Genomic DNA, 21456 nt, shown 5'->3' with positions numbered 1-21456 from the left:
CATTAACCCTCAGTCAGCTGGGGAAATAGCAATGGTAGCATTATTTCCATTATGTTCATTTGGATTGTTCTACATACTTATTCTGGCTATTCTTTTCCGTTGCAAAGTCACATTATGGGTCTAGCATTTATAACGATGTTCAGGGCGTCATCAACACAAATAGCTATTGTGATATTAACTCCCATCAATCAGAATGAGAATTCTAACTCCCAGAATATGTCTGACAGACTCGTGTGTCCAATGCTCACATTACTGGCAATATGTTATATGTTATAATAATATATAGCATGATGTGTGTTATATCGCTTAACGTGAATACCATGTTGGAATGGATGCCCTATACTCACACTGAGTATATCCGCTGTAGTTCTCCCAAATCCCAAGTGAAGCAGTGATTATAGCTCCTTGAGACTTGATGAAGGGTAGAAACAAATGTATTTATATACAAAACAAGGATGCAGTAAAACACGCCCAAAACATTCCATTGTGTCTGAGTGACTCAGCATGAAAACATAAAATATCAAAATACATAAACAAAAATACATACAAAACAAATAGGAAACCCCACAAATGATATATTGTTAAATATCCCTGATCTTAGTCCCCAAGTTCTCCAAATAGTGCTCAGATCCATACAGTGTAGGGGAAACCCCACCGTGTGGAAGTTCTGACCGGTCGCACACATGATACTATGCCCAAAACAGTTTCAGGGCGTTTGGTGCTTTTGCCGGTCAACTTTCAGGAGATCCTGTGGCCGCAATACGGGGTGCTCTGGCTGGCTCCTAGGTAGCGTTTATTCCCCTTAGTCTCAGGTACCTTCCCTCCAAAAAGCGCTCTCCGGGCGTATTTCAAAGTGGTTCAAAACCACAAACCAAGTTGTCCGGGAAACGCACTGTCACCTCATGCTGAAAACAGTTCCATAACATTCACGGCTAAGTCCCGCTGAGGTGACCGGGAACCCACAAAGTCCTCATGCCGAAATTAGTTCCATAGCAGTCGCGGCTAAGTACCGCTGAGACTATTCGTGGGTTTGGTTCACGAGAATGGCCACCAGAGAGCCAGCTTTCTGTTTCATTTACATGAAGGGAAAGTGCCAAACCAGTGGCACCCAGGGCATGCTACTAGTGGCGGTCGGGAAGATTTAACTCCCGAACAGGGTCTTTGTATATGGCCCATAGTCGGTGGGCAGGAGGCCAGCTTCTACACTCCTCCAGGGGAAGGGCGTTTGTCACTCATGTTGTTTGTTATATTGCATGCCTTGTGTCGTATTATTTATATTGCATTTCTCATGTTATTTTGTTTATATTGAATGCCTTGTATTATATTATTTATATTGCATTTCTCATGTTATTTTGTTTATATTGAATGCAATGTGTTATATTATTTATATTGAATGCCTTGTGTCATAGTATTTGAGTATATTTCATTATGTGTCACAATGTTTGGATATATTGACAGGGACAGAGGAATGTGGGGAGAATTACACAAATGAATACATTTTTTATGGTCAGAGTGGCCGTTGATCTTGACCATTTCTCGAGTCAGTCCAATCCTCTCCAGATTCAGGCTAGCTGAGCATGTGGGAATGTGTTCTACAAATGCTCGCAGTGCGAAGAATAGCCTTCTGTCTACGCTGCACTTTATGGGTGACATAGATATCCTAGTAGTCGAGATTATTGGTCTCGTATCTCAAACACGCATTTCCAGTGAGCAAGTGACCGAGGTAAATGTCTCTGAGGATAAATCTAGAAAGCAGAAAATAAGATCTGGAATGAGGTCTGGAGGGTTCCAAGCCGATACTTGAGTTAAGTCGGATCTTCCTCTGTGCTCCAGTGCTGCTCCTCACCCGGCAATGGAATTAATTCCTACTAGAGCTCTCTATCACTGTGATGGTGCTCGACTGTGAACCAGGTGTCCTGGATAGCGAGGACGTGACCCACCCATGTTATGCCATGGCCGTGACACAGAGCTGGGATTTAAATAGCTGAGGAGATAAATTAAATTTAAAAAAAATAAATACTTCTGTTGTTATTGTTAACATTTTATCCAGTTTACTGTAAAGCCTTGTAGGTAAAACTATTAAAGTGTTAACTATATGTATTTTTATATTTCACTTTTTAACCAGTTTATTTCATAGAATTTGCCCAAGTCTGAGGTGAGAGCTCATGCCTTTATCATTGCGTCTGTTTTGTCGCAGGACAAGCGTCGTAGATATAGTATGATGCACTCGCAGGAGTCGGGAAGCTCTGTGTTTTTTCAGTCTCAAGATGATTCATCTGGAAGTGGGAGCTCCAAGAGTCATCAGGACGCTAACCTCCCATTGGCCCAAAGCAACCAATTCCTAGTGACTAAGGAAGACCAGCTCGGAGAATCCGACTTCGGTTAGTGGCTAAATATTGTAATTGCTATATTAAACAATGTGGGATCATGGGGAGTAGGTGTGTGCAATAGTTATAAATACAATAATAAGAATCATACATTATATCTTAAAAACTAATACATAGACAGCGCAATTAATTATATTTATTAAGAGCTGAAATGTTTTCATAACAAAAGGAATCAATGAAAAGTATTTAATGTATTTGTAAATTCCTCATGGTTTGATCTCTCTATTTAAAGGGACACTCCATTGCCAAATACAAAATAGATATAAATCACTGTTTAGTAGATATACCCCCAATGAAAAAAGTAGGCATTTAAATGATGCATTTTTGTATTGGGAATATATCTAAAGACAGCTTGCAGAAGATGCAGATCTCTTGTCTGGGGTATTTAATAATATATTCGTACACGGGGGACAGGTCTGGTAAAATCAACCTTTTGTTTATGTCACTAAAGTGCAACTATAGTTCTACAGCTCAGTACAGCTCCCTATAGGGTCCCCCTCTCCAATCCCTTCTGTCACTTACCTGATTCAGCGCCGATATCCCTTGGCGCTGGCTCAGGCTATGCCTTTACTCCTCCCGATATCCCTTGGCGCTGGCTCAGGCTATGCCTTTACTCCTCCCGATATCCCTTGGCGCTGGCTCAGGCTATGCCTTTACTCCTCCCGATATCCCTTGGCGCTGGCTCAGGCTATGCCTTTACTCCTCCCGATATCCCTTGGCGCTGGCTCAGGCTATGCCTTTACTCCTCCCGATATCCCTTGGCGCTGGCTCAGGCTATGCCTTTACTCCTCCCGATATCCCTTGGCGCTGGCTCAGGCTATGCCTTTACTCCTCCCGATATCCCTTGGCGCTGGCTCAGGCTATGCCTTTACTCCTCCCGATATCCCTTGGCGCTGGCTCAGGCTATGCCTTTACTCCTCCCGATATCCCTTGGCGCTGGCTCAGGCTATGCCTTTGCTCCTCCCCCAACCTCAGACGGCATTCTGAATTTACTCAGTTGAGCTAATTAGCTGATTCATTTTCGAGCGTAGAAACAGTTTTTGAAAAACTCATGCTGGACAAAATGCCTACTGTTAATTATAAATATGTTAATACATTACAAAATTACAGGCATAACTTTTTACTACAAAATGCACTTTTTCAAATGTGATTTTTTTTTTTAATGGTGCCTTCCTATAACGAGCAGCCTGAAGTGTTAATGAAGGGCTTGCTCAATGCTGTTGACGCTATATTATTCTTATTCCAGCCATGGAGCAGGGGGCCCAGCGTAGAGCCTACAGCACCAGTCAGATTGCTGACCACGAGTCCTCCGTGAAGGTCCACACGTCAAGTGACCCCAGCACAGCGCAGGAAAAGAGTCAACTGTGCAGCATTCAGATACAGGAATTGGTATCGCCCGAAATGCCAGGGGTCAGTGGCACTGAGTCACAGGTAACAGGGAATCCCAGGCACTCACAATACTAATTCCAGTTATTACTCCACCCTGGAGTTTATACCCTAACCTTTTATTTGCCAGTTTCCTGATTGCACACGTTTAAAACACGTTTGTGCTAACATGACTATAACACGCACCCCACTATCCCACTGCACGTTATCTTTTTTTAACCCCTTAAGGACCAAACTTCTGGAATAAAAGGGAATCATGACATGTCAGACATGTCATGTGTCCTTAAGGGGTTAAACACCTATAAAATAACACACTTTGACTCCAGTCTCCCCTTGGTATAATGATTACTGGTTACCCCAACCTTTTTGTGAGCCCGAAATAATTTAAAATTAAAAGTTTTTGTGGATTTGGTCTGGTTGGAAAAGATTAAATGCCTTTGTTTTACAGAAAATGGGCAGACTTTACCCAAAACAGGCTAAGCAAAAATGGTTTGGTGAAACCATAAAATACCATTTTTAAATCCACAAGAACATGGCATCAAGTTGGTAGAAATAAGCCATTTGTAGCAGAGCTGGCTGCTAGGTTGCCCTCGGAGTCAGTGGTCAGTCTCTCTATGGAATATATTGGCAAAGATGTTACCAGTACCCTGCAGGACCAAGTGGCTGCGGATATATTCTCTGTCTTCGTAATATAGTTAGACAATGTATATTCTCTTCCTCCTGATTTGTCTCATTTCAGCACAGCGCTGTGCAATATGTCAGTGCTATATTATTTGTACAACGCTGTGCAATATGTTGGTGCTATATTATCAGTACAGCGCTGTGCAATATGTCGGTGCTATATTATCTGTACAGCGCTGTGCAATATGTTGGTGCTATATTATCTGTACAGCGCTGTGCGATACGTTGGTGCTTTATTATCTGTACAGCGCTGTGCAATATGTTGGTGCTATATTATCTGTACAGCGCTGTGCAATATGTTGGTGCTATATTATCTGTACAGCGCTGTGCAATATGTTGGTGCTATATTATCTGTTCAGCGCTGTGCAATATGTTGGTGCTATATTATCTGTACAGCGCTGTGTAATATGTTGGTGCTATATTATCTGTACAGCGCTGTGTAATATGTTGGTGCTATATTATATGTACAGCACTGTGTAATATGTTGGTGCTATATTATCTGCACAGCGCTGTGTAATATGTTGGTGCTATATTATTAATATTATGTTAAAGGAGGAATGCAACAAATGCACGTCTATTAAATAAATACTAACAATCAGCTGTCAAAATCTATTTATTATTCCCTTTCTTTCTATGTCGTCTTTTATATGTTGTCATCTGTGTGTTATCTCTGTCTCTGTGTCATCTGTGTGTTATCTTTGTCACTGTGTTAAATGTGTGTTATCTCTGTCTCTGTGGTATCATCATCTCTGTCTCTGTGTTATCTGTGTGTTATCTCTGTCTCTGTGTTATCTGTGTGTGTTATATCTGTCTGTGTGTTATCTCTGTCTTTGTGTTATATGTGTTATTTATGTCTCTGTGGTATCTTCATCTCTGTGTCATCTTTGTCTCTGTGTTATCTGTGTGTTATCTCTGTCACTGTGTTATCTCTGTCACTGTGTTATCTCTGTCTCTGTGTTATCTGTGTGTTATCTCTGTCTCTGTGTTATCTCTTTGTTATTCCTGTCTCTGTGTCATCTCTGTCTCTGTGTTATATGTGTGTTATCTCTGTCTCTGTGGTATCGTTATCTCTGTCTCTGTGTTATCTCTTTGTTATTCCTGTCTCTGTGTCATCTTTGTCTCTGTGTTATCTCTGTGTTATCTCTTTGTTATTCCTGTCTCTGTGTCATCTCTGTCTCTGTGTTATATGTGTGTTATCTCTGTCTCTGTGGTATCCTCACATCTGTGTTATCTCTGTCTCTGTGTTATCTCTTTGTTATTCCTGTCTCTGTGCCATCTCTGTCTCTGTGTTATCTACGTGTTATATCTGTCTCTGTGTGATCTCTGTCTCTGTGTTATATGTGTGTTATCTCTGTCTCTGTGGTATCCTCATCTCTGTGTTATCTCTGTCTCTGTGTTATCTATGTGTGATCTCTGTCTCTGTGCTATCTATGTGTTATCTCTGTCTCTGTGTTATCTCTTTGTTATTCCTGTCTCTGTGTTATCTATGTGTTATCTCTGTCTCTGTGTGATCCCTGTCTCTGTGTTATCTATGTGTTATCTCTGTCTCTGTGTCATCTCTGTTTCTGTGTTATCTCTGTCTCTGTGTGATCTAGATGTAATCTCTGTATTTGTGTTATCTTTGTCTCTGATTTATCTATGTCTCTGTGTTATATCTGTTTCTTTTTTATATCTCCAATTTGTATCTCAGTCTCTGCTTTATCTATGTCTCTGAGACATGTATGTTTCTAATTTATATCTGTCTCACATTTCTCTCTCTTTCTTTGCTTATGTCTCTTGCTTTTCCTTTACCATTTCTTGTCTGGTTGTCTTGTTTTTCCCCCCTTTCTCTTTTCTTTCCCCCATCACCCCCTCTCTTCCTCTAAACTATGCTTTTTCTCTCTATTCCCCAAACGGCACTCTCTCTCCCCTACCCCACCAATCTCTTTCTCTCTATTCCCCAAAGGGCATCCTCTCCCTCTCCCCTACCCCCGCCAATCTCTTTCTCTCTTTCCCAAACTCCACTCTCTCTCCCCTACCCTGCAGATCTCTTTCTCTCTATTCCCCAAACTGCACTCTCTCTTCATTTCACTCACACTATGTCCCTCTTTTTGTCTCTCATTATATCCCTGTCTCTCTTATTTCATGTCGCTCCAATTCCCTGTTTTTTGAGGGATTAACCTCCCCCCATGCCACTCATACTTTCTGTCTTTATTCTCTATCCCATCATACTCTCTATTTTACCTTTAACCTCTTCCTTCTTTATATTTCAATATTTCTTTCCTTTTTTTCACACAGCCCCTCCCTTTATACCCCCTTCTCTATCCCTCCCTTTTTATTATATTACTGCCCTTTATATTTGTTTATTTTACCATTCACTCCTTTATTGCGCTCTCTTTTCATTCCACTGTCTCTCTCCAGTCCTTCTTTCTCTTTTTTTGTTTCCCTCCCTTACCCCTTTTTTAATCTTGTTTCGTTCTCCCTCCCTCTCTCATTCTCTCTCTCTCTCCCTCTCTCATACTCTACACCTCTCTAACTTTCTCTTCCCCTCTCTCATTCTCTCCCGCTTTCTCTCTCCCTCCATCCCTCTCTCAATCTCTCTCTCATTCTCTCCCCCTCCCTCTCTCATTCTCTCCCCCTCCCTCGATCTCTCTCTCATTCTCTCCCCCTTCCTCGACCTCTCTCTCTCACTCCCTCTCTCTCATTCTCTCCCCCTCCCTCAACCTCTCTCTCTCACTCCCTCTCTCTCATTCTCTCCCCCTTCCTCAATCTCTCTCTCATTCTCTCCCCCTCCCTCGACCTCTCTCTCTCACTCCCTCTCTCCCCCTCCCTCGACCTCTCTCTCTCACTCCCTCTCTCTCATTCTCTCCCTCTCCCTCGATCTCTCTCTCATTCTCTCCCCCTCCCTCGACCTCTCACTCTCACTCATTCTCTCCCCCTCCCTCGACCTCTCTCTCTCACTCCCTCTCTCTCATTCTCTCCCCCTCCCTCTCTCTCTCTCTCTCTCTCTCTCTCTCTCTCTCACTCCCTCTCTCTCATTCTCTCCCCCTCCCTCGATCTCTCTCTCATTCTCTCTCTCCCTCGATCTCTCTCTCATTCTCCCCCTCCCTCGATCTCTCTCTCTCATTCTCTCCCCCTCCCTCAATCTCTCTCTCATTCTCTCCCCCTCCCTCTCTCTCTCTCTCTCTCTCTCTCTCTCTCTCTCTCTCTCACTCCCTCTCTCTCATTCTCTCCCCCTCCCTCGATCTCTCTCTCATTCTCTCTCTCCCTCGATCTCTCTCTCATTCTCCCCCTCCCTCGATCTCTCTCTCTCATTCTCTCCCCCTCCCTCGATCTCTCTCATTCTCTCTCTCCCTCGATCTCTCTCTCATTCTCCCCCTCCCTCGATCTCTCTCTCTCATTCTCTCCCCCTCCCTCGATCTCTCTCTCATTCTCTCTCTCCCTCGATCTCTCTCTCATTCTCCCCCTCCCTCGATCTCTCTCTCTCATTCTCTCCCCCTCCCTCAATCTCTCTCTCATTCTCTCCCCCTCCCTCTCTCTCTCTCTCTCTCTCTCTCTCTCTCACTCCCTCTCTCTCATTCTCTCCCCCTCCCTCGATCTCTCTCTCATTCTCTCTCTCCCTCGATCTCTCTCTCATTCTCCCCCTCCCTCGATCTCTCTCTCTCATTCTCTCCCCCTCCCTCGATCTCTCTCTCTCATTCTCTCTCTCCCTCGATCTCTCTCTCATTCTCCCCCTCCCTCGATCTCTCTCTCTCATTCTCTCCCCCTCCCTCGATCTCTCTCTCTCATTCTCTCTCTCCCTCGATCTCTCTCTCATTCTCTCTCTCCCTCGATCTCTCTCTCATTCTCCCCCTCCCTCGATCTCTCTCTCTCATTCTCTCCCCCTCCCTCGACCTCTCTCTCTCACTCCCTCTCTCTCATTCTCTCCCCCTCCCTCGATCTCTCTCTCATTCTCTCCCCACTTTATCATTCTCTGTAAATACAAACCAATGCCTCTTAAGTGCTAATCAAACACCAGAATATGACTCATTACTACAAACACAACGTACGATTTCACGTCTCAGGATAGAGCTCATCGCATTCAATATAATAATAAAATATTTTCCTAATATAGAAACCTTTACTGTTTCTTAAAAAAATGTGCACAGTGTGCAGTGATCAGCGCATTGCAGAACATCGCCCCGCTGTTGGTACACACAGGGTTACCCTTTCTATGTCCAAGAGAGTAAAGATTTATAGCAGGGGGAGTGGTCCTTGAGAAAATATCTTGTCATTATATCTCACAAGCCAGTATTCTTCGTACTGGGGATTTGAGATTGGCCGCTTTGAGCAAAGAAAAAGCAGGGGTTGAGGGTTACCCCTTAATGGTTCCCCTCATTATCTGGAAGGATCTGAGCTTGGCACATTTGTGGACATCTCTCCTTAGTCTATTTCTATATATCACTTTTATGGAGCTCAGTGGGAAAATGGGACATTCTCGCCAGACTCTTCCTCCGAGTCTCCATGGCAACGCAGCGCAGGTTAAAGACTTTAATGCAATTCATTTACAACATTCTGAGGCATCGAAGGAAAGTGTTTCACTGAGAGAGTTAATCCCACCGCAGTTTGTCTAATCCTCTGCAGTATCGGTGCCCGGCCAACCACTCCCAGGGAAGCCAGGAAATATTGTACCCTTTACAAATTCTATTTAATTACCTTTGGACTCATTGTCCTCCTGACTTCACAAATCAGAGATCAACACACAAACTGCGTCATCGAGGACCACATTACTCACACCTCCCCTAGAAAGACCTAGTACTGTGAAGCCTTTATTGAAACCTCAGGGCAATTTACCTTTTTTTACCCCGTGCCCTGTTGATTGTGTCTTTGGTTGTAAAATCCACGCTGTCCATGTTGACTGGCACGTTCCCTGCCTTATTGTGTCTGGTTAGATACGTTGATCTCCAACGGGCATTGCTTCCCTTTATAACGCCTAACCGAGGGCTCTATTTGTGATCATTGATCTATATCACACATGATAATAACATTAAAAAAGGAAACTTCAGGCCTGTGCTCACCCTACTTTCTATTAATGCTTTATCTTGAATCAAACAATATCCCAAAACGGTAAATAAGAATGAAAATCAAGAGATCCTCATATTTATAGTTTGCTGTGAATTCCCTGGATTTGCCGTTTCCACTGTGAGCTATAGAGCAGATGTTTATTCTCATGGCTTTCTATTAGAGTGTTGTCCCTATCACATAAACATTGCATTGCTTCTAGGGCCATCAGAGTATTTGAAAGTTTTTGTTCAGTTATCAACATTCTACTATGGAAAAATGGAATCTGGACTACGTCATCATTGAACTTTCCCATCTGTCAGACGTATAACTTGTATCTATTTATCATGTGGAGAGCAGGATCCTTAGTTACCATGATCTCTCAGACTATCCTTGAATTGATCAATACTTGTCAATAGCAATCTCCGTGTTCATGGATAGAAACTGGGGAACTCTGTGAGCCAGACTAATTACTATTTAAATGAAAATCCTCTAAAGCATATTGTGTGGCAGCTGATTCGCCATGATAATGAGTTGCATGCCTAAAGCATCATGGGAAATGTTTTCCACAAATATTTTGGGGTGCCAAGGCGAGCCATTACCTGCTGCATAGGAACTGTACCCCTATACAGACAAACATTTATTATATTTCTAATAAATATAGATATAGAATATATAGTCCGATTTAGCTAAAGAACAACGGACGCTTCTTACACTAATAAATATCTGGGCGGCTATTAAACGATCTCATATTTAGGATAGATTGCGGAATAACAGAGCTAGGCCAAACGCTCCTTCATTTCCCGCCTTAGTACATCTGACATGCAGACTCTCCTGACCGATTTAGGGTGATACAAGTTTGAGGCCCACTGGGTACGAGACACATTGATGCGAGAAGGGATATTCTGCCTCAAACTAACAGCTGCTCCTTATAATGATATTGCATGATTCAATTATTATTGGTATAAACTTAAATTCAAAGCATCGCTGCCAACGCAACCCGCCTGTGGCAAAATGATTTCAAACTGTTAACCCTAAAATGAAAGTGTCTCTTACAATTAGTTAACGAGTGAGAGCCAATTATTCCTGGGGTGGAGGAATCCCATAAACGGATGGCTGCACAGATCCCAAACACAGAGAGGCACAAAAACCGCCCTGCCGATAGCTACAGGCGCACTAATCCAAATCCCACTTATCTGGGGCAGAGAGACGGGAGGGGGACCACCAACAAGCATCCTCTAGAACTGGGGTAGGCAACCTCCGGCACTCCAGATGGTGTAGACTACATATCCCATAATGCTCTTACACCCATAATACATCAGGGAGGATGTAGTCCACATCTGGAGTGCCAAAGGTTGCCTACACCTGGTCTAAACCCACTGAATCACCCTCAGCCAGCTTACATGTAGCTCGGCCAGCCCAGTCTCTATTTGAATGAATTTTCCTATAAACACACTGGTATTTTAATGATGCTCTATCTCTGAAAATAAGAAATCTCCCAGGGCGCCCCCTATTGGAAGTGTGGCTAACCACTAACATGTACAGGGTAATTTACTAACGTGTGAATTTGAAGTTATAGCCCAAAATATCCAAACTGCAAAAATTCTCACAGTCTGCTAATTTCTCATTTCATCTTTTTAGGCCAGACATGTTACATTTCTATATATTTCACACTTTACTGAATAACCCTGAATATAACCGTGACAGTGATATGTATGTACGAGAATCGTGCAACCTCTCTAGTGTCCTGGGGAAGCCTTCTGAAAACACCTCGACCAGGGTAGGGGGTCACCCCGGCTCACGCTGGACCCTCTGTATTGGGAGTGGAGGGAGCTGTACTTTGTAGGACACTGGAGACGAGTTCCTGCTGATTTAGAATGCAATCCAGGTTCTACACAGCTGATTTTCATTGACTGGCGATTATGGGAATACCTTTTATTCTGAGTTACCGATTTGTATTCATGGTGAGCGTTTGCTGAATAAAGAATATAAGAGTGAGAATTATGTGTTTTTGACACGTTTGGGAAACGCTCCAAACTGCATGTATATTTTTTTTAAAAATGCATAAATGTGCACTCTCCTATTCTTTATTTTTATAATTACTGGTGCTGGGCCTTGCTGTGTAAATGTTTCCATGTTACAGTCTAAAACATGTTGAACATAATATATATAAAAAGGATCGCTGCAAACACACTCCAGGCTGTTCTATGAAGCCAAGTCGCTAAACATGTTTCTGTAGATAAAAATAAAAGACACCTCTGTGATTCGTTGGCCCATGCTCAACGCATCTCTTTTACTGTATTTAGGAATGATAAATGGGAATGTACTACAGTGTGAGAAATGTACTCATTGAGATAAACATCTTTGGATCTCGTGCAATTTTTATTAAATTGCTGCTTTTTTAGTGAAGGTGACTGAGAGCCCCAGAATATGACATCATACGCCCTCGGTCACCAATAAAGCAGGTCCTTGTGAACGCGGAGTAAGCGAGCACTGACTTCACCGGCTCCTCCTTCTATCAAAGATGAGATTGCAAATTCCTTGTTCCCTTATTCCACTGTAGAAATCCCAGGAGTGTATTAATGTACGTGGGCAAGATTGTACACAGATTCTATAGTAAAAAAAATATCAACCTCTAACGTATCAGCCGCTAGTACATTTCGCTTGCTCTGTGACCGTTAATGGTGACATTCTGATATTAATCACTCCAGCTTGCTCGTACAAATGATGGAGAGAGTTTGGAAGTCAGTCAGTATCCCTAATCAAACGCCATATTACACAGCAAACACCAACCCGTATAAATCTAGGGAAAGCGGAAATTCATAAAAAAAAAACAAAACAAAAAAAAACCTAAGAAATGAAAAAACTGCAATTCCTTTATTTGAATAAGCAAAATTCAACATAAAATTGGTGGTAAAAAAAGACTATTAAAACAAAAAAGAAGCAACTCCAATGGCCTATGCAGATGGCTGTCCACACAGGCCATCGAGAATTAGCGTGTCTGAATATTGTGTGATATTAAAAAGCTTCACCAGTAATTATAAGTGGATAATGGTCCTCCCCTGTTTTCTTTTTTCCATTCATTTCAAAATTTTCATCAGTCATCTTTATCTGTCAGCCCATTTGTCAGCACCACAAAGATTAGGGGCGCTGGGGCCAGACGTCCCTCCTTGCTTCAGCAGAGCTGTCTCTCATTTTGCCTTGATGGAGACTCCCCAGTGACCCATGAGAGTATTCAGGCGGCCAGCACGGGAAGATCCACCACTCAACAAGAGACAACGCTGTCTCTGAAATCTTCCTCTGACAGTCAACCCTTCAGCAGCCCGGGGGAAATGGGTGAGGCTTCCATAACAGGTCCCTGTGTGAGTGTGTGTGAAGGATTGAAGGGTGGAACCAATGGAACAGGTGACCTGTTTAATCCTAACCCAAAGTGAGCCACTTATTGTTCTAAAAGACGTGGGCAAGGCTGTCACTAGGAGTCTACATCTTCCAGTATTTAGGAGCCCTAATCAAAGTGAGAGACCTGGGTAATGGTGTGTTTGGAGGTCCGTGTGACGTGGGTAATAATAATAATGAATGCACCTCTAAACATTGACCATTTAATGTGCATTACGAAATTTGTCCCAAGATCAACTGCTGTATTGAAAAGTCATTGGATTATTGAGAACACATCCATTAATTTGCCTCTATAATTGTTCAAAAATATGTCTATTGTACTGTGCTTCATATTACATTGAAAAAAAAATCTCTCTAAACACGGCTGTTCGTTATTTAAGGATCCCACACGATGAATGAACAGTGGGAGACGCAAGGTATTCATTCATAATCATGTTTTGAATGTGCAACGTGCTATTTAACAGCAGGAATACTTTAAATTAATCTTATAAAACACGTACATTTCAACAAATATTGTATATGGCATTTAGAGCACAATGGCGCTAGTTAATGGCGTGTTCATTAAAATACTGTTATTATCAACCTTTTAACTGCTGTGCTTGACAATACATCGAGTAGCAAATTCATTGATATCTAATCTGTGAGAGAGTCAATGCTGTATCATTCATCCATCGTGGAAGCAAAAGGGTTAAAATAAACCATTTGGGACACAATGTAAACTATGTAGTATATGATTGGAGAGTGTGCCCAATACCTAGCTGTTTTGGAGTGGGGTTGAGGTGCAGTCAGATCGGTGACAAACTGGGGGTGATATTATGATGTCACGCCTGATGTCACACCTGTGTACTTTGTACGACATTACATTCTACTACTCCTTTATACAATGTCTTGTTGGTACATCCAATATCCAGTCCAGGCGGGAAGTTAATGGGTATTTAGACAATAAAAAAGTACCCCTTGTACACATGGTTCAGGGTTGGTAAAATAAATTGACTCTTCTTAACGTAAAAGTGGAGCTAATCAGCTGTGTTCACCACTGCGAGCACTGATTGCAAGGACTCACCTTCGTCTTGGGTTTAAAATATTACAGTCTTGCACACTCACAGTGAATAAATGCGCATTACAGATGGACTTGAGCTCTCACATTGATGTCAGTATATCAGTGAACGTGGACACAATTCTTTTATTGAGAGAAAACATACCATCTCGCTCAAAGTGTAAATGTAGATTGTTCATTTATTTATTGGATTCTTACTGAGCACCTTGACACTTGATCCAGTTCCAAAATTGCACTAGCATGAAGCAAAAACTTTGAAAAGTCCAAAATCACTTGTTAATCGTGCTTAAAAATGAACGATACAGTGAATGGGTCGATATCGTGAGGGGTGATTAAATGCCCTTTCTTATAGAACAGGAAAGCAAACTTTAATTTGCTAATTTTACTAGTTCTGAGCACTCGATGCAATAGTTCTGCTTCTTGTACTGAATTTAAACATTTTATAAAGAAATCTTTGTAATAATCTCACAAACCGTATGGCTAGAAACCAAATCTACTCAAACTGTAGAGTGTAATTATCAGATTAATGACTTTCCAAACTGTTCAGTATCAGATTGCAGCAAAACATTTTGAAGTGCTTTGTATTTCTTTGTAGAGGTAGGAAATGTTGATATTATGTGTACTTGTCTAAACGCAGACTGATATTCGGTGGGTTTTAGGAGGCACAAGGTGAATGGCATTTTGATTTTATGGGTTCCTGTTAAATTCAATGTTGATATAACCGATACTTGTTGATGTCAAGCTTGACTCTAAATGTCCAATTCTCAATGTGACTCTTCATTAGAAATACATTGAGAAGCTCAGTGTAGGTGTCCGGTAGGTGGAGCTTTCCATGGTGCTGAAATCTGGGAGATGATGTTATGTCCTATTTATGCTCTTCTTTCAGACTGTAACCATCCTTGTTTCACATTTGAAACTGAAACATCATCAGAATCCTCCCAAGAACAGGTTTCTGGGCCAAAGGGGCCGCCTTCCCACTCGCAGTCCATGTGTAAGGCGGTGGTGAGAGGATTGAGACAGAACCAGCCCGTTCAGTGGGAGATTGCGTTTGACATCCAGGAGCTTTTCAAGGAACATGAGAACCGGGATGACGATGAGAGTGACCTGTGGAATGAAACGTTCCACCATCTGGCAGCCAAATCTATTATCCGGGACTTCGAACAGCTTGCTGAACGGGAATCCGATATTGAACATGGTAAAGAGCGAGGCATTGTGAATATTAGAACAGTATAATAAATATTTATTGTACAGCGCTGCAGAATATGTTGGCGCTTTATAATTGCCAGTACTCAATAATAATAACAACACAACGAATACAGAACAACAGTAAACACTGCCCACACAGAGAAGGAAAGTCTAAGAAGGTAACCTGTTTTGATTCAGAATTTAATATGGTATAAATTGAAGTCCAGTGAACAAGCTAAAAAATATTTTCAAAAATAGCCAATCTGAAGGTCACTCTTAATTCTTGACAATCCATCCAGTGAATAATTTGCCTAAACCAGAAAATAAAACATATATTTTCTGTAAAATCGTAGGGTTTAACAAATGTAGATTCATTTTTTTGTTTATATATTTTCTGCATAGGTCCCGGACGCCGCTTCCAGCTGAACGCTATAAACGCTAGCAAAGCATGTAATGTTATAAGCAAGTACACTGCGTTCGTCCCCGTAGACTTGAGCAGCAACTCGTATTTGCCCAGCATAGTGGAATATGCCAACACAGGTAACGGCGCTGCACATCACAGAGATCGTTACAGTTTTCTCCTTTAAACTTACTGTGACTCTTCTTGACCTATCATGTATCATGCCGTGCCCTGGTCTTGTTGGCCTTTATTTTGTCTTCCCTCCTGTGTCCAGTCTCTCTAATCCCACCGTTTCCAATGACCCATCCTTCTGTCTTGTTAACTGTGAGTCTCTCGTCTGGTCCTCTTTCTCTCTCTGTCTTTGTCTGGAGGCCTCTTCTACTGACTGAGGAGGATCCACTCCTTCCCTGCTAGGTGCTGCTCTCAGGCAGGGTTCCCAGCGCAGCCTAAATTCAGGAAGCCGTCGCTTACGAGGTTTCTCCATCGGCCTCGGGAGGTCCCAGTCCACCTGTGTCTCAGATTCATCAGATGATCGTTTTTACAGTAAGAACCTGCCCTTCCACAGCATCTACTACAAACCTAAGATCTATGAGCGTAAAATACTAAATTATAAATGAATATTGTGTGATAGGTATCCCACAATTCATTAAAAGAGTTAGATAAATAGAAAAAACACCTCACCCAGAGGAAGCATGAAGTACTTGTTCACAATCCATATCTTCCTGCAGATACGGACGAGAATGCAGCATCTCCTTGTACCACCCCAGTTTCGTCTGGATGGGAAAGGTGCAGTTTTCCACAAGGTGGGTGCTGTTACTAGACTAGCCAGGCTTGTTCACTAAAGCGAATTTCAAATTTAAGGCCAAAATAATCAAATTGGAGAAAATCTCTAAGACTATGGTTTGAGCTCAGCTACTCTGGCTTAACATTTTAAATTCTCAATTTAGTGAATAACCCTGTAAATACAACAGTTCTCCTGGAAACACCTAGTATTAGGCACATTTAGAGCTGTTCTAAGGAAAATTACTTGGAGTAACATTCTAAAAATGGAGCAATCACCATGGAAACCAATGGAACGTCCATACTGAGTGCTCCACTTTAGAACGTTACACCAGAATTATTCTAACTCACTGATAATCCATGGTCACTGGACATTCTTCAATAAATGGAGAAGTGAATTCCTGACCTTATAGAACAGTGATGGTTAACTACTGTGAGGTGATCATGAGCTACATTTCCCATAATTCTCGGCCATTTTAGAGTCTGGCATAATATTACGTTGTTTATAAATGTCTCCAGAAGCAAGGTTAAACATCACTGGTACAATGCCAGGTGGATAAAGTCAGATATTGCTTTCATCTTTTAGCTCCTCAGAGAAGTCCTAGCGTCTCCTCATCACATTCCCAGAGGTCCATCGAAAGTCTCTTTGCAGCCAGGTAAGACCCTCCTTGTGTTTCCCTGGAGACACCATGCCAAGGTGCCAGGACAATTCTTCATTCTATGTCTTATTCCAGGTTAAGCTTAAACAAGACTAGACTCCTAACTCGAGCCGCCAAAGGATTTATGATCAAATCTCCAGGGAAAAGTGGTGAAGAGAGTGAAGTTGAGAAGAATATTGACTATTTGCCTCTGGTAGGTGTGAGACACATAACATGGTTTTAATAAAAAAGGGCATTGCTAGTGGTATGTGGGGTCCTCCCTGAACATTTCATCGTGATTAGACAATCGGGTTGGATAACAGAAGTGAAAAACGCAAAATTTCCATTCAGTTCATTTTAGTGAATAAAACCTCTTGTATGTGTTTGAAACACTTATTGTAAATTAAAAAACCAAGATGATAACATTCACCGGCTTCAATTTACCAAAAACATTTTTTATTATTATTTAACCATCCTTGTCATCCAAGGCCAGTCATACACATTACTGACACGATAGCGCTTAATCAAAATTTTAATTGGTTATCTTATAAGTTGAATTCATTTTGATTATCCACCAGTTTCTGCAGACATTGATAGAACCAGTGTCATTCTCTGTTTGTTGCATACACTGTGTAGGTCTCGCTGCAGCTGGCGTGTGGTGCTTTCCTGCTCACGCAAGCCTTTGCTGATGCCACCAACATCCCTTTGGAGAAGCTGAAGTGGACATCTCCTTTTAACAGTCACCGTGCTGCTCTGAGTCCACTGTCTCATGGGTCTTCTCCATCTAGGAAGGAAGTGCACCTCCCTGCCGGCACTTCACATTTATTGGCACCAGAAACAGATTACCACGGCACTGTCAATGGGTTTGGTGAAGAAGTTGGTGAACAAACACGTACCCGACACTTGTCGAGCAGTTCGGCTGAGAGTCCTTCTCGCCTTTTCAAGACAGAAAATGAACTATCCCTTCCGGTCTTATCTCTGAGGCGCTTCTCTTCTCCAGAGAGTACCCAAGACTCTTCATCCACTCACACAGATAGTGGGCTGGGGTCAGAGTCAGATACCAGTGAGCTGCAGTCTTGGATGGAAAATATTGAGGAACAACGGAGGTCACAGCCAGAAAGCATGGTTTGGGCAACAGCAGTGGCTCTGGCCTGGCTGGAGAACAGCTCAGCTGCGTATTTTATTGAGTGGGAGCTGCTCGCAGCCAAGGCTGATAGATGGTTGTGTAGACAGCAGATCCCTGAGGGACGTACTCTGGCCACGGTAAAGTCCGCAGCCCAGCAGCTCTTCGTGTTGCTCCGGCACTGGGATGAGAACCTACAGTTTAATGTCTTATGCTACAATCCAAGCAGTGTGTAGGGCGGTCTAGATGCCAGCATAAATGACATGTATGGTTTGCGTGTTGTGTAAATTGCAGGTGTCTGTGAGTTGGGTTATGCTTCTGCATGTGGGCTCGGAATGCACCCATCTGCCGGTGCTTCCTGTATGTTCTATGCCAGTCCTTGCTTCCCAAGGGGTAACCAGGTGTCTGCTGTGGAAGATGTACTGACTCACTCTTAATGTCAAAGTGCCAACACTCAGTGCATGACTTGTACGTCTGTCATAGAGGGCCGCCACCACCATATCACATCACCACCACCATATGCACACTGAGAGTCTATGGCAGTAAGAGGCAGATAAAGAAGCTGGAGTCATCAATACAGAATAGTGTCTTAAATCCTCCACCCCTAAAAAAAGATTGTGAGCTCTGCATCACAGCTTTGAAAACTTTAAAAAGCTTGTAACCTATTATATAACGCCCTAAAGAAGTGGTGCATGCTAGTCAGTCAGATCTCCATGAGTACACATCATTCAGTCTGGTTTTACTGTGTGTACGCTGGTCAATCTGTTCTCCTTTTGTGCACACTTGTCAGTTTCTTTTCCCGGTGTGGGCATGTTGGTCAGTCTGGTGTCCCTGTGCAAGAATGATATCCAGTTTGTTCTCCCGGTGTGTGAACGATGGTGAGCCTGTTCTCCCGGTGTATGAACGACGGTGAGCCTGTTCTCCCGGTGTGTGTTCGATGGTGAGCCTGTTCTCCCGGTGTGTGAAAGATTGGGAGCTTGTTCTCCCGGTGTGTAAACAATGGTGAGCCTGTTCTCCCGGTGTGTGAACGATGGTGAGCCTGTTTTCCCGGTGTGTGAACGATGATGAGCCTGTTCTCCTGGTGTGTGAACGATGGTGAGCCTGTTCTCCCAGTGTGTGAAAGATGGTGAGCCTGTTCTCCCAGTGTGTGCACAATTGTGAGCCTGTTTTCCAGCTGTGTGCACGATTGTGAGCCTGTTTTCCCGGTGTGCGCACGATTGTGAGCCTGTTTTCCTGGTGTCTGTGCACGATGGTGAGCCTGTTTTCCTGGTGTGTGCACGATGGTGAGCCTTTTCTCCCGGTGTGTGTACGATGGTGAGCTTGTTCTCCCGGTGTGTGAACGATGGTGGGCCTGTTCTCACGGTGTGGGAACGATGGTGGGCCTGTTCTCCTGGTGTGTGCATGATGGTGAGCCTGTTCTCCCGGTGTGTGAACAATGGTGGGCCTTTTCTCACGGTGTGTGCACGATGGTGAGCCTGTTCTCCCAGTGTGCACGATGGTGAGCCTGTTCGCCCAGTGTGTGCACGATGGCGAGCCTGTTCTCCCGGTGTGTGCACGATGGCGAGCCTGTTCTCCCGGTGTGTGCACGATGTTGAGCCTGTTCTCCCGGTGTGTGCACGATGGTGAGCCTGTTCATCCGGTGTGTGCACGATGGTGAGCCTGTTCTCCCGATGTGTGCACAATGGTGAGCCTGTTCTCCTGGTGTGTGCACGATGGTGAGCCTGTTCTCCCGGTGTGTGCACGATGGTGAGCCTGTTCTCCCGGTGTGTGTACGATGGTGAGCCTGTTCTCCTGGTGTGTGCACGATGGTGAGCCTGTTCTCCCAGTGTGTGCACGATGGTGAGCCTGTTCTCCCGGTGTGCACGATGGTGAGCCTGTTCTCCCGGTGTGTGCACGATGGTGAGCCTGTTCTACCTTCTCACGCTGTGCCTGGGCTCTCTGTGAGATACAGCCGAGTTAAACAGCCAAGTGACACCTTGTACATGGCTTTTAAGGGATCTACGGGTGGGGTCTATTTTAAAAAACTGGGGTTTGGTTCTATGCATGGGGTTGGGGAATCTTGTGTTTGAGGTTATTTATTGGAGTTTTTGTGTCTGGGCTGTGTGTCTGTGTTATTGCCTGGTGGGTTGCATTTTATTGATGACTTTCTTTATGTTTAAATTGATTTCAGTCTTAGATATGAGGTTCAGTCTGTATCTGTATGGGAATCTCGCATACTTTATCCTCGTTGCTCGAGCTTTACAGTACCAATCTCCCCGTTACTCTGTACGTGACGCTTTTTTCTTAGTCTATTCTTCTGTATCATTTATATATGCGTATAAATACTTAAACTTGTGCGATTTGTCTTCCTGTATAGACTGCGCTCATTGAGATATACTGTGTTTAAATGATCCATTAGCCGTTACACCCTGCATTTGTAATGTACGCCCATAAACGTACAGGAAGATATGAGAACCTCAAATTATGATTCACTAAGAGACCCATGAAAGAAATCCTTTTGGTCCGATATTAGATATGGACTAACTTGCTCTCTGATGCGATTTCCTGCCGCCGACATTGACTTCAAGTTTAGAATTTATTTTACAAGTCGCCTGCTGTCTCGGGAAGGCTAGATGTGGAATCAGATATACACTGTTTATTTCAATCCGTGCACAAGGTATGATTAATCTGCATTTCTTTCTGTGGGTAAAGAACATTCAGACCTCCGTGCCTTCTGCTACTGTGAATTTGTACGTGGGATTTTGGAGAGGTGTTTTTCCTCTCGTCTCACCTTGTGTCATTTCTCTTTATGCATATTTTAAATCCGTATTCTAGTGTCACTAAAAATATGTTTTCATTAAAGTGATATTTGGTGGACAACGTACTACCCTTAATCTTTCAGACAGGGGTTTTGTCAGAATTTCATATGGAACGGAAGTGACCATTTTTAATTATTATAGGATGTGAAATTGTTTCCCAACACTCCCAGCCAGTAAGTTCTACAGAACAACAGTTTAACAAGTAACTGATCAACAAGTTTGCTCTGCTGGGAATTCGACATGTGACCCTCAGGTTTGAACAGGTATTGAAGATATATTGTGCCGTTATATTGTTTCGCATATTCTGTGAATGCGAGCCAAGTTTTCTATGGATTGCAGTTCAATGTCTAGCAGATCAAAAATCTACACAATGATGGAGAATAAGCAGCTGGGCCTTGGGGACATGCACGCAGTGATCTCATAAACACAAGATATATGATATAAGAAGATAAACTCACAGGTTTAACGACTGGAAGGAGACTTTAAAGGTTTGATGTAAACTGACCGGTGTAAACCTGAGATATTGACACACCAGGTTAATGAGTTAGACTCACTGGTTTAAAGACTGTATAGAGACTTTCCAGAATAGGAAGCCACGATACACCC

At 43.0% G+C, this 21456-nt stretch overlaps 1 protein-coding gene across 1 annotated transcript in view; it reads left to right on the top strand.

Moving 5' to 3' along the window:
• Positions 1-20860, top strand: part of VWA5B1 (von Willebrand factor A domain containing 5B1) — a 152263-nt gene extending 131403 nt beyond the window's left edge. Inside the window, exons 13-22 of the mRNA XM_063437221.1 lie at positions 2198-2381; positions 3634-3818; positions 12575-12809; positions 14813-15121; positions 15514-15651; positions 15926-16054; positions 16240-16314; positions 16878-16947; positions 17026-17143; positions 17566-20860. Coding sequence (XP_063293291.1) covers positions 2198-2381; positions 3634-3818; positions 12575-12809; positions 14813-15121; positions 15514-15651; positions 15926-16054; positions 16240-16314; positions 16878-16947; positions 17026-17143; positions 17566-18288 — 2166 coding nt within the window. The 3' untranslated portion in view covers positions 18289-20860. The remainder of the gene's footprint in view (positions 1-2197; positions 2382-3633; positions 3819-12574; positions 12810-14812; positions 15122-15513; positions 15652-15925; positions 16055-16239; positions 16315-16877; positions 16948-17025; positions 17144-17565) is intronic.
• Positions 20861-21456: the final 596 nt, after the last annotated feature.

Source organism: Pelobates fuscus, chromosome 11, assembly GCF_036172605.1.
Source record: "Pelobates fuscus isolate aPelFus1 chromosome 11, aPelFus1.pri, whole genome shotgun sequence".
NCBI lineage: Eukaryota > Metazoa > Chordata > Amphibia > Anura > Pelobatidae > Pelobates > Pelobates fuscus.
Note: the sequence above shows the minus strand (reverse complement) of the source record. Positions and strands in the feature narration are given on the sequence as shown.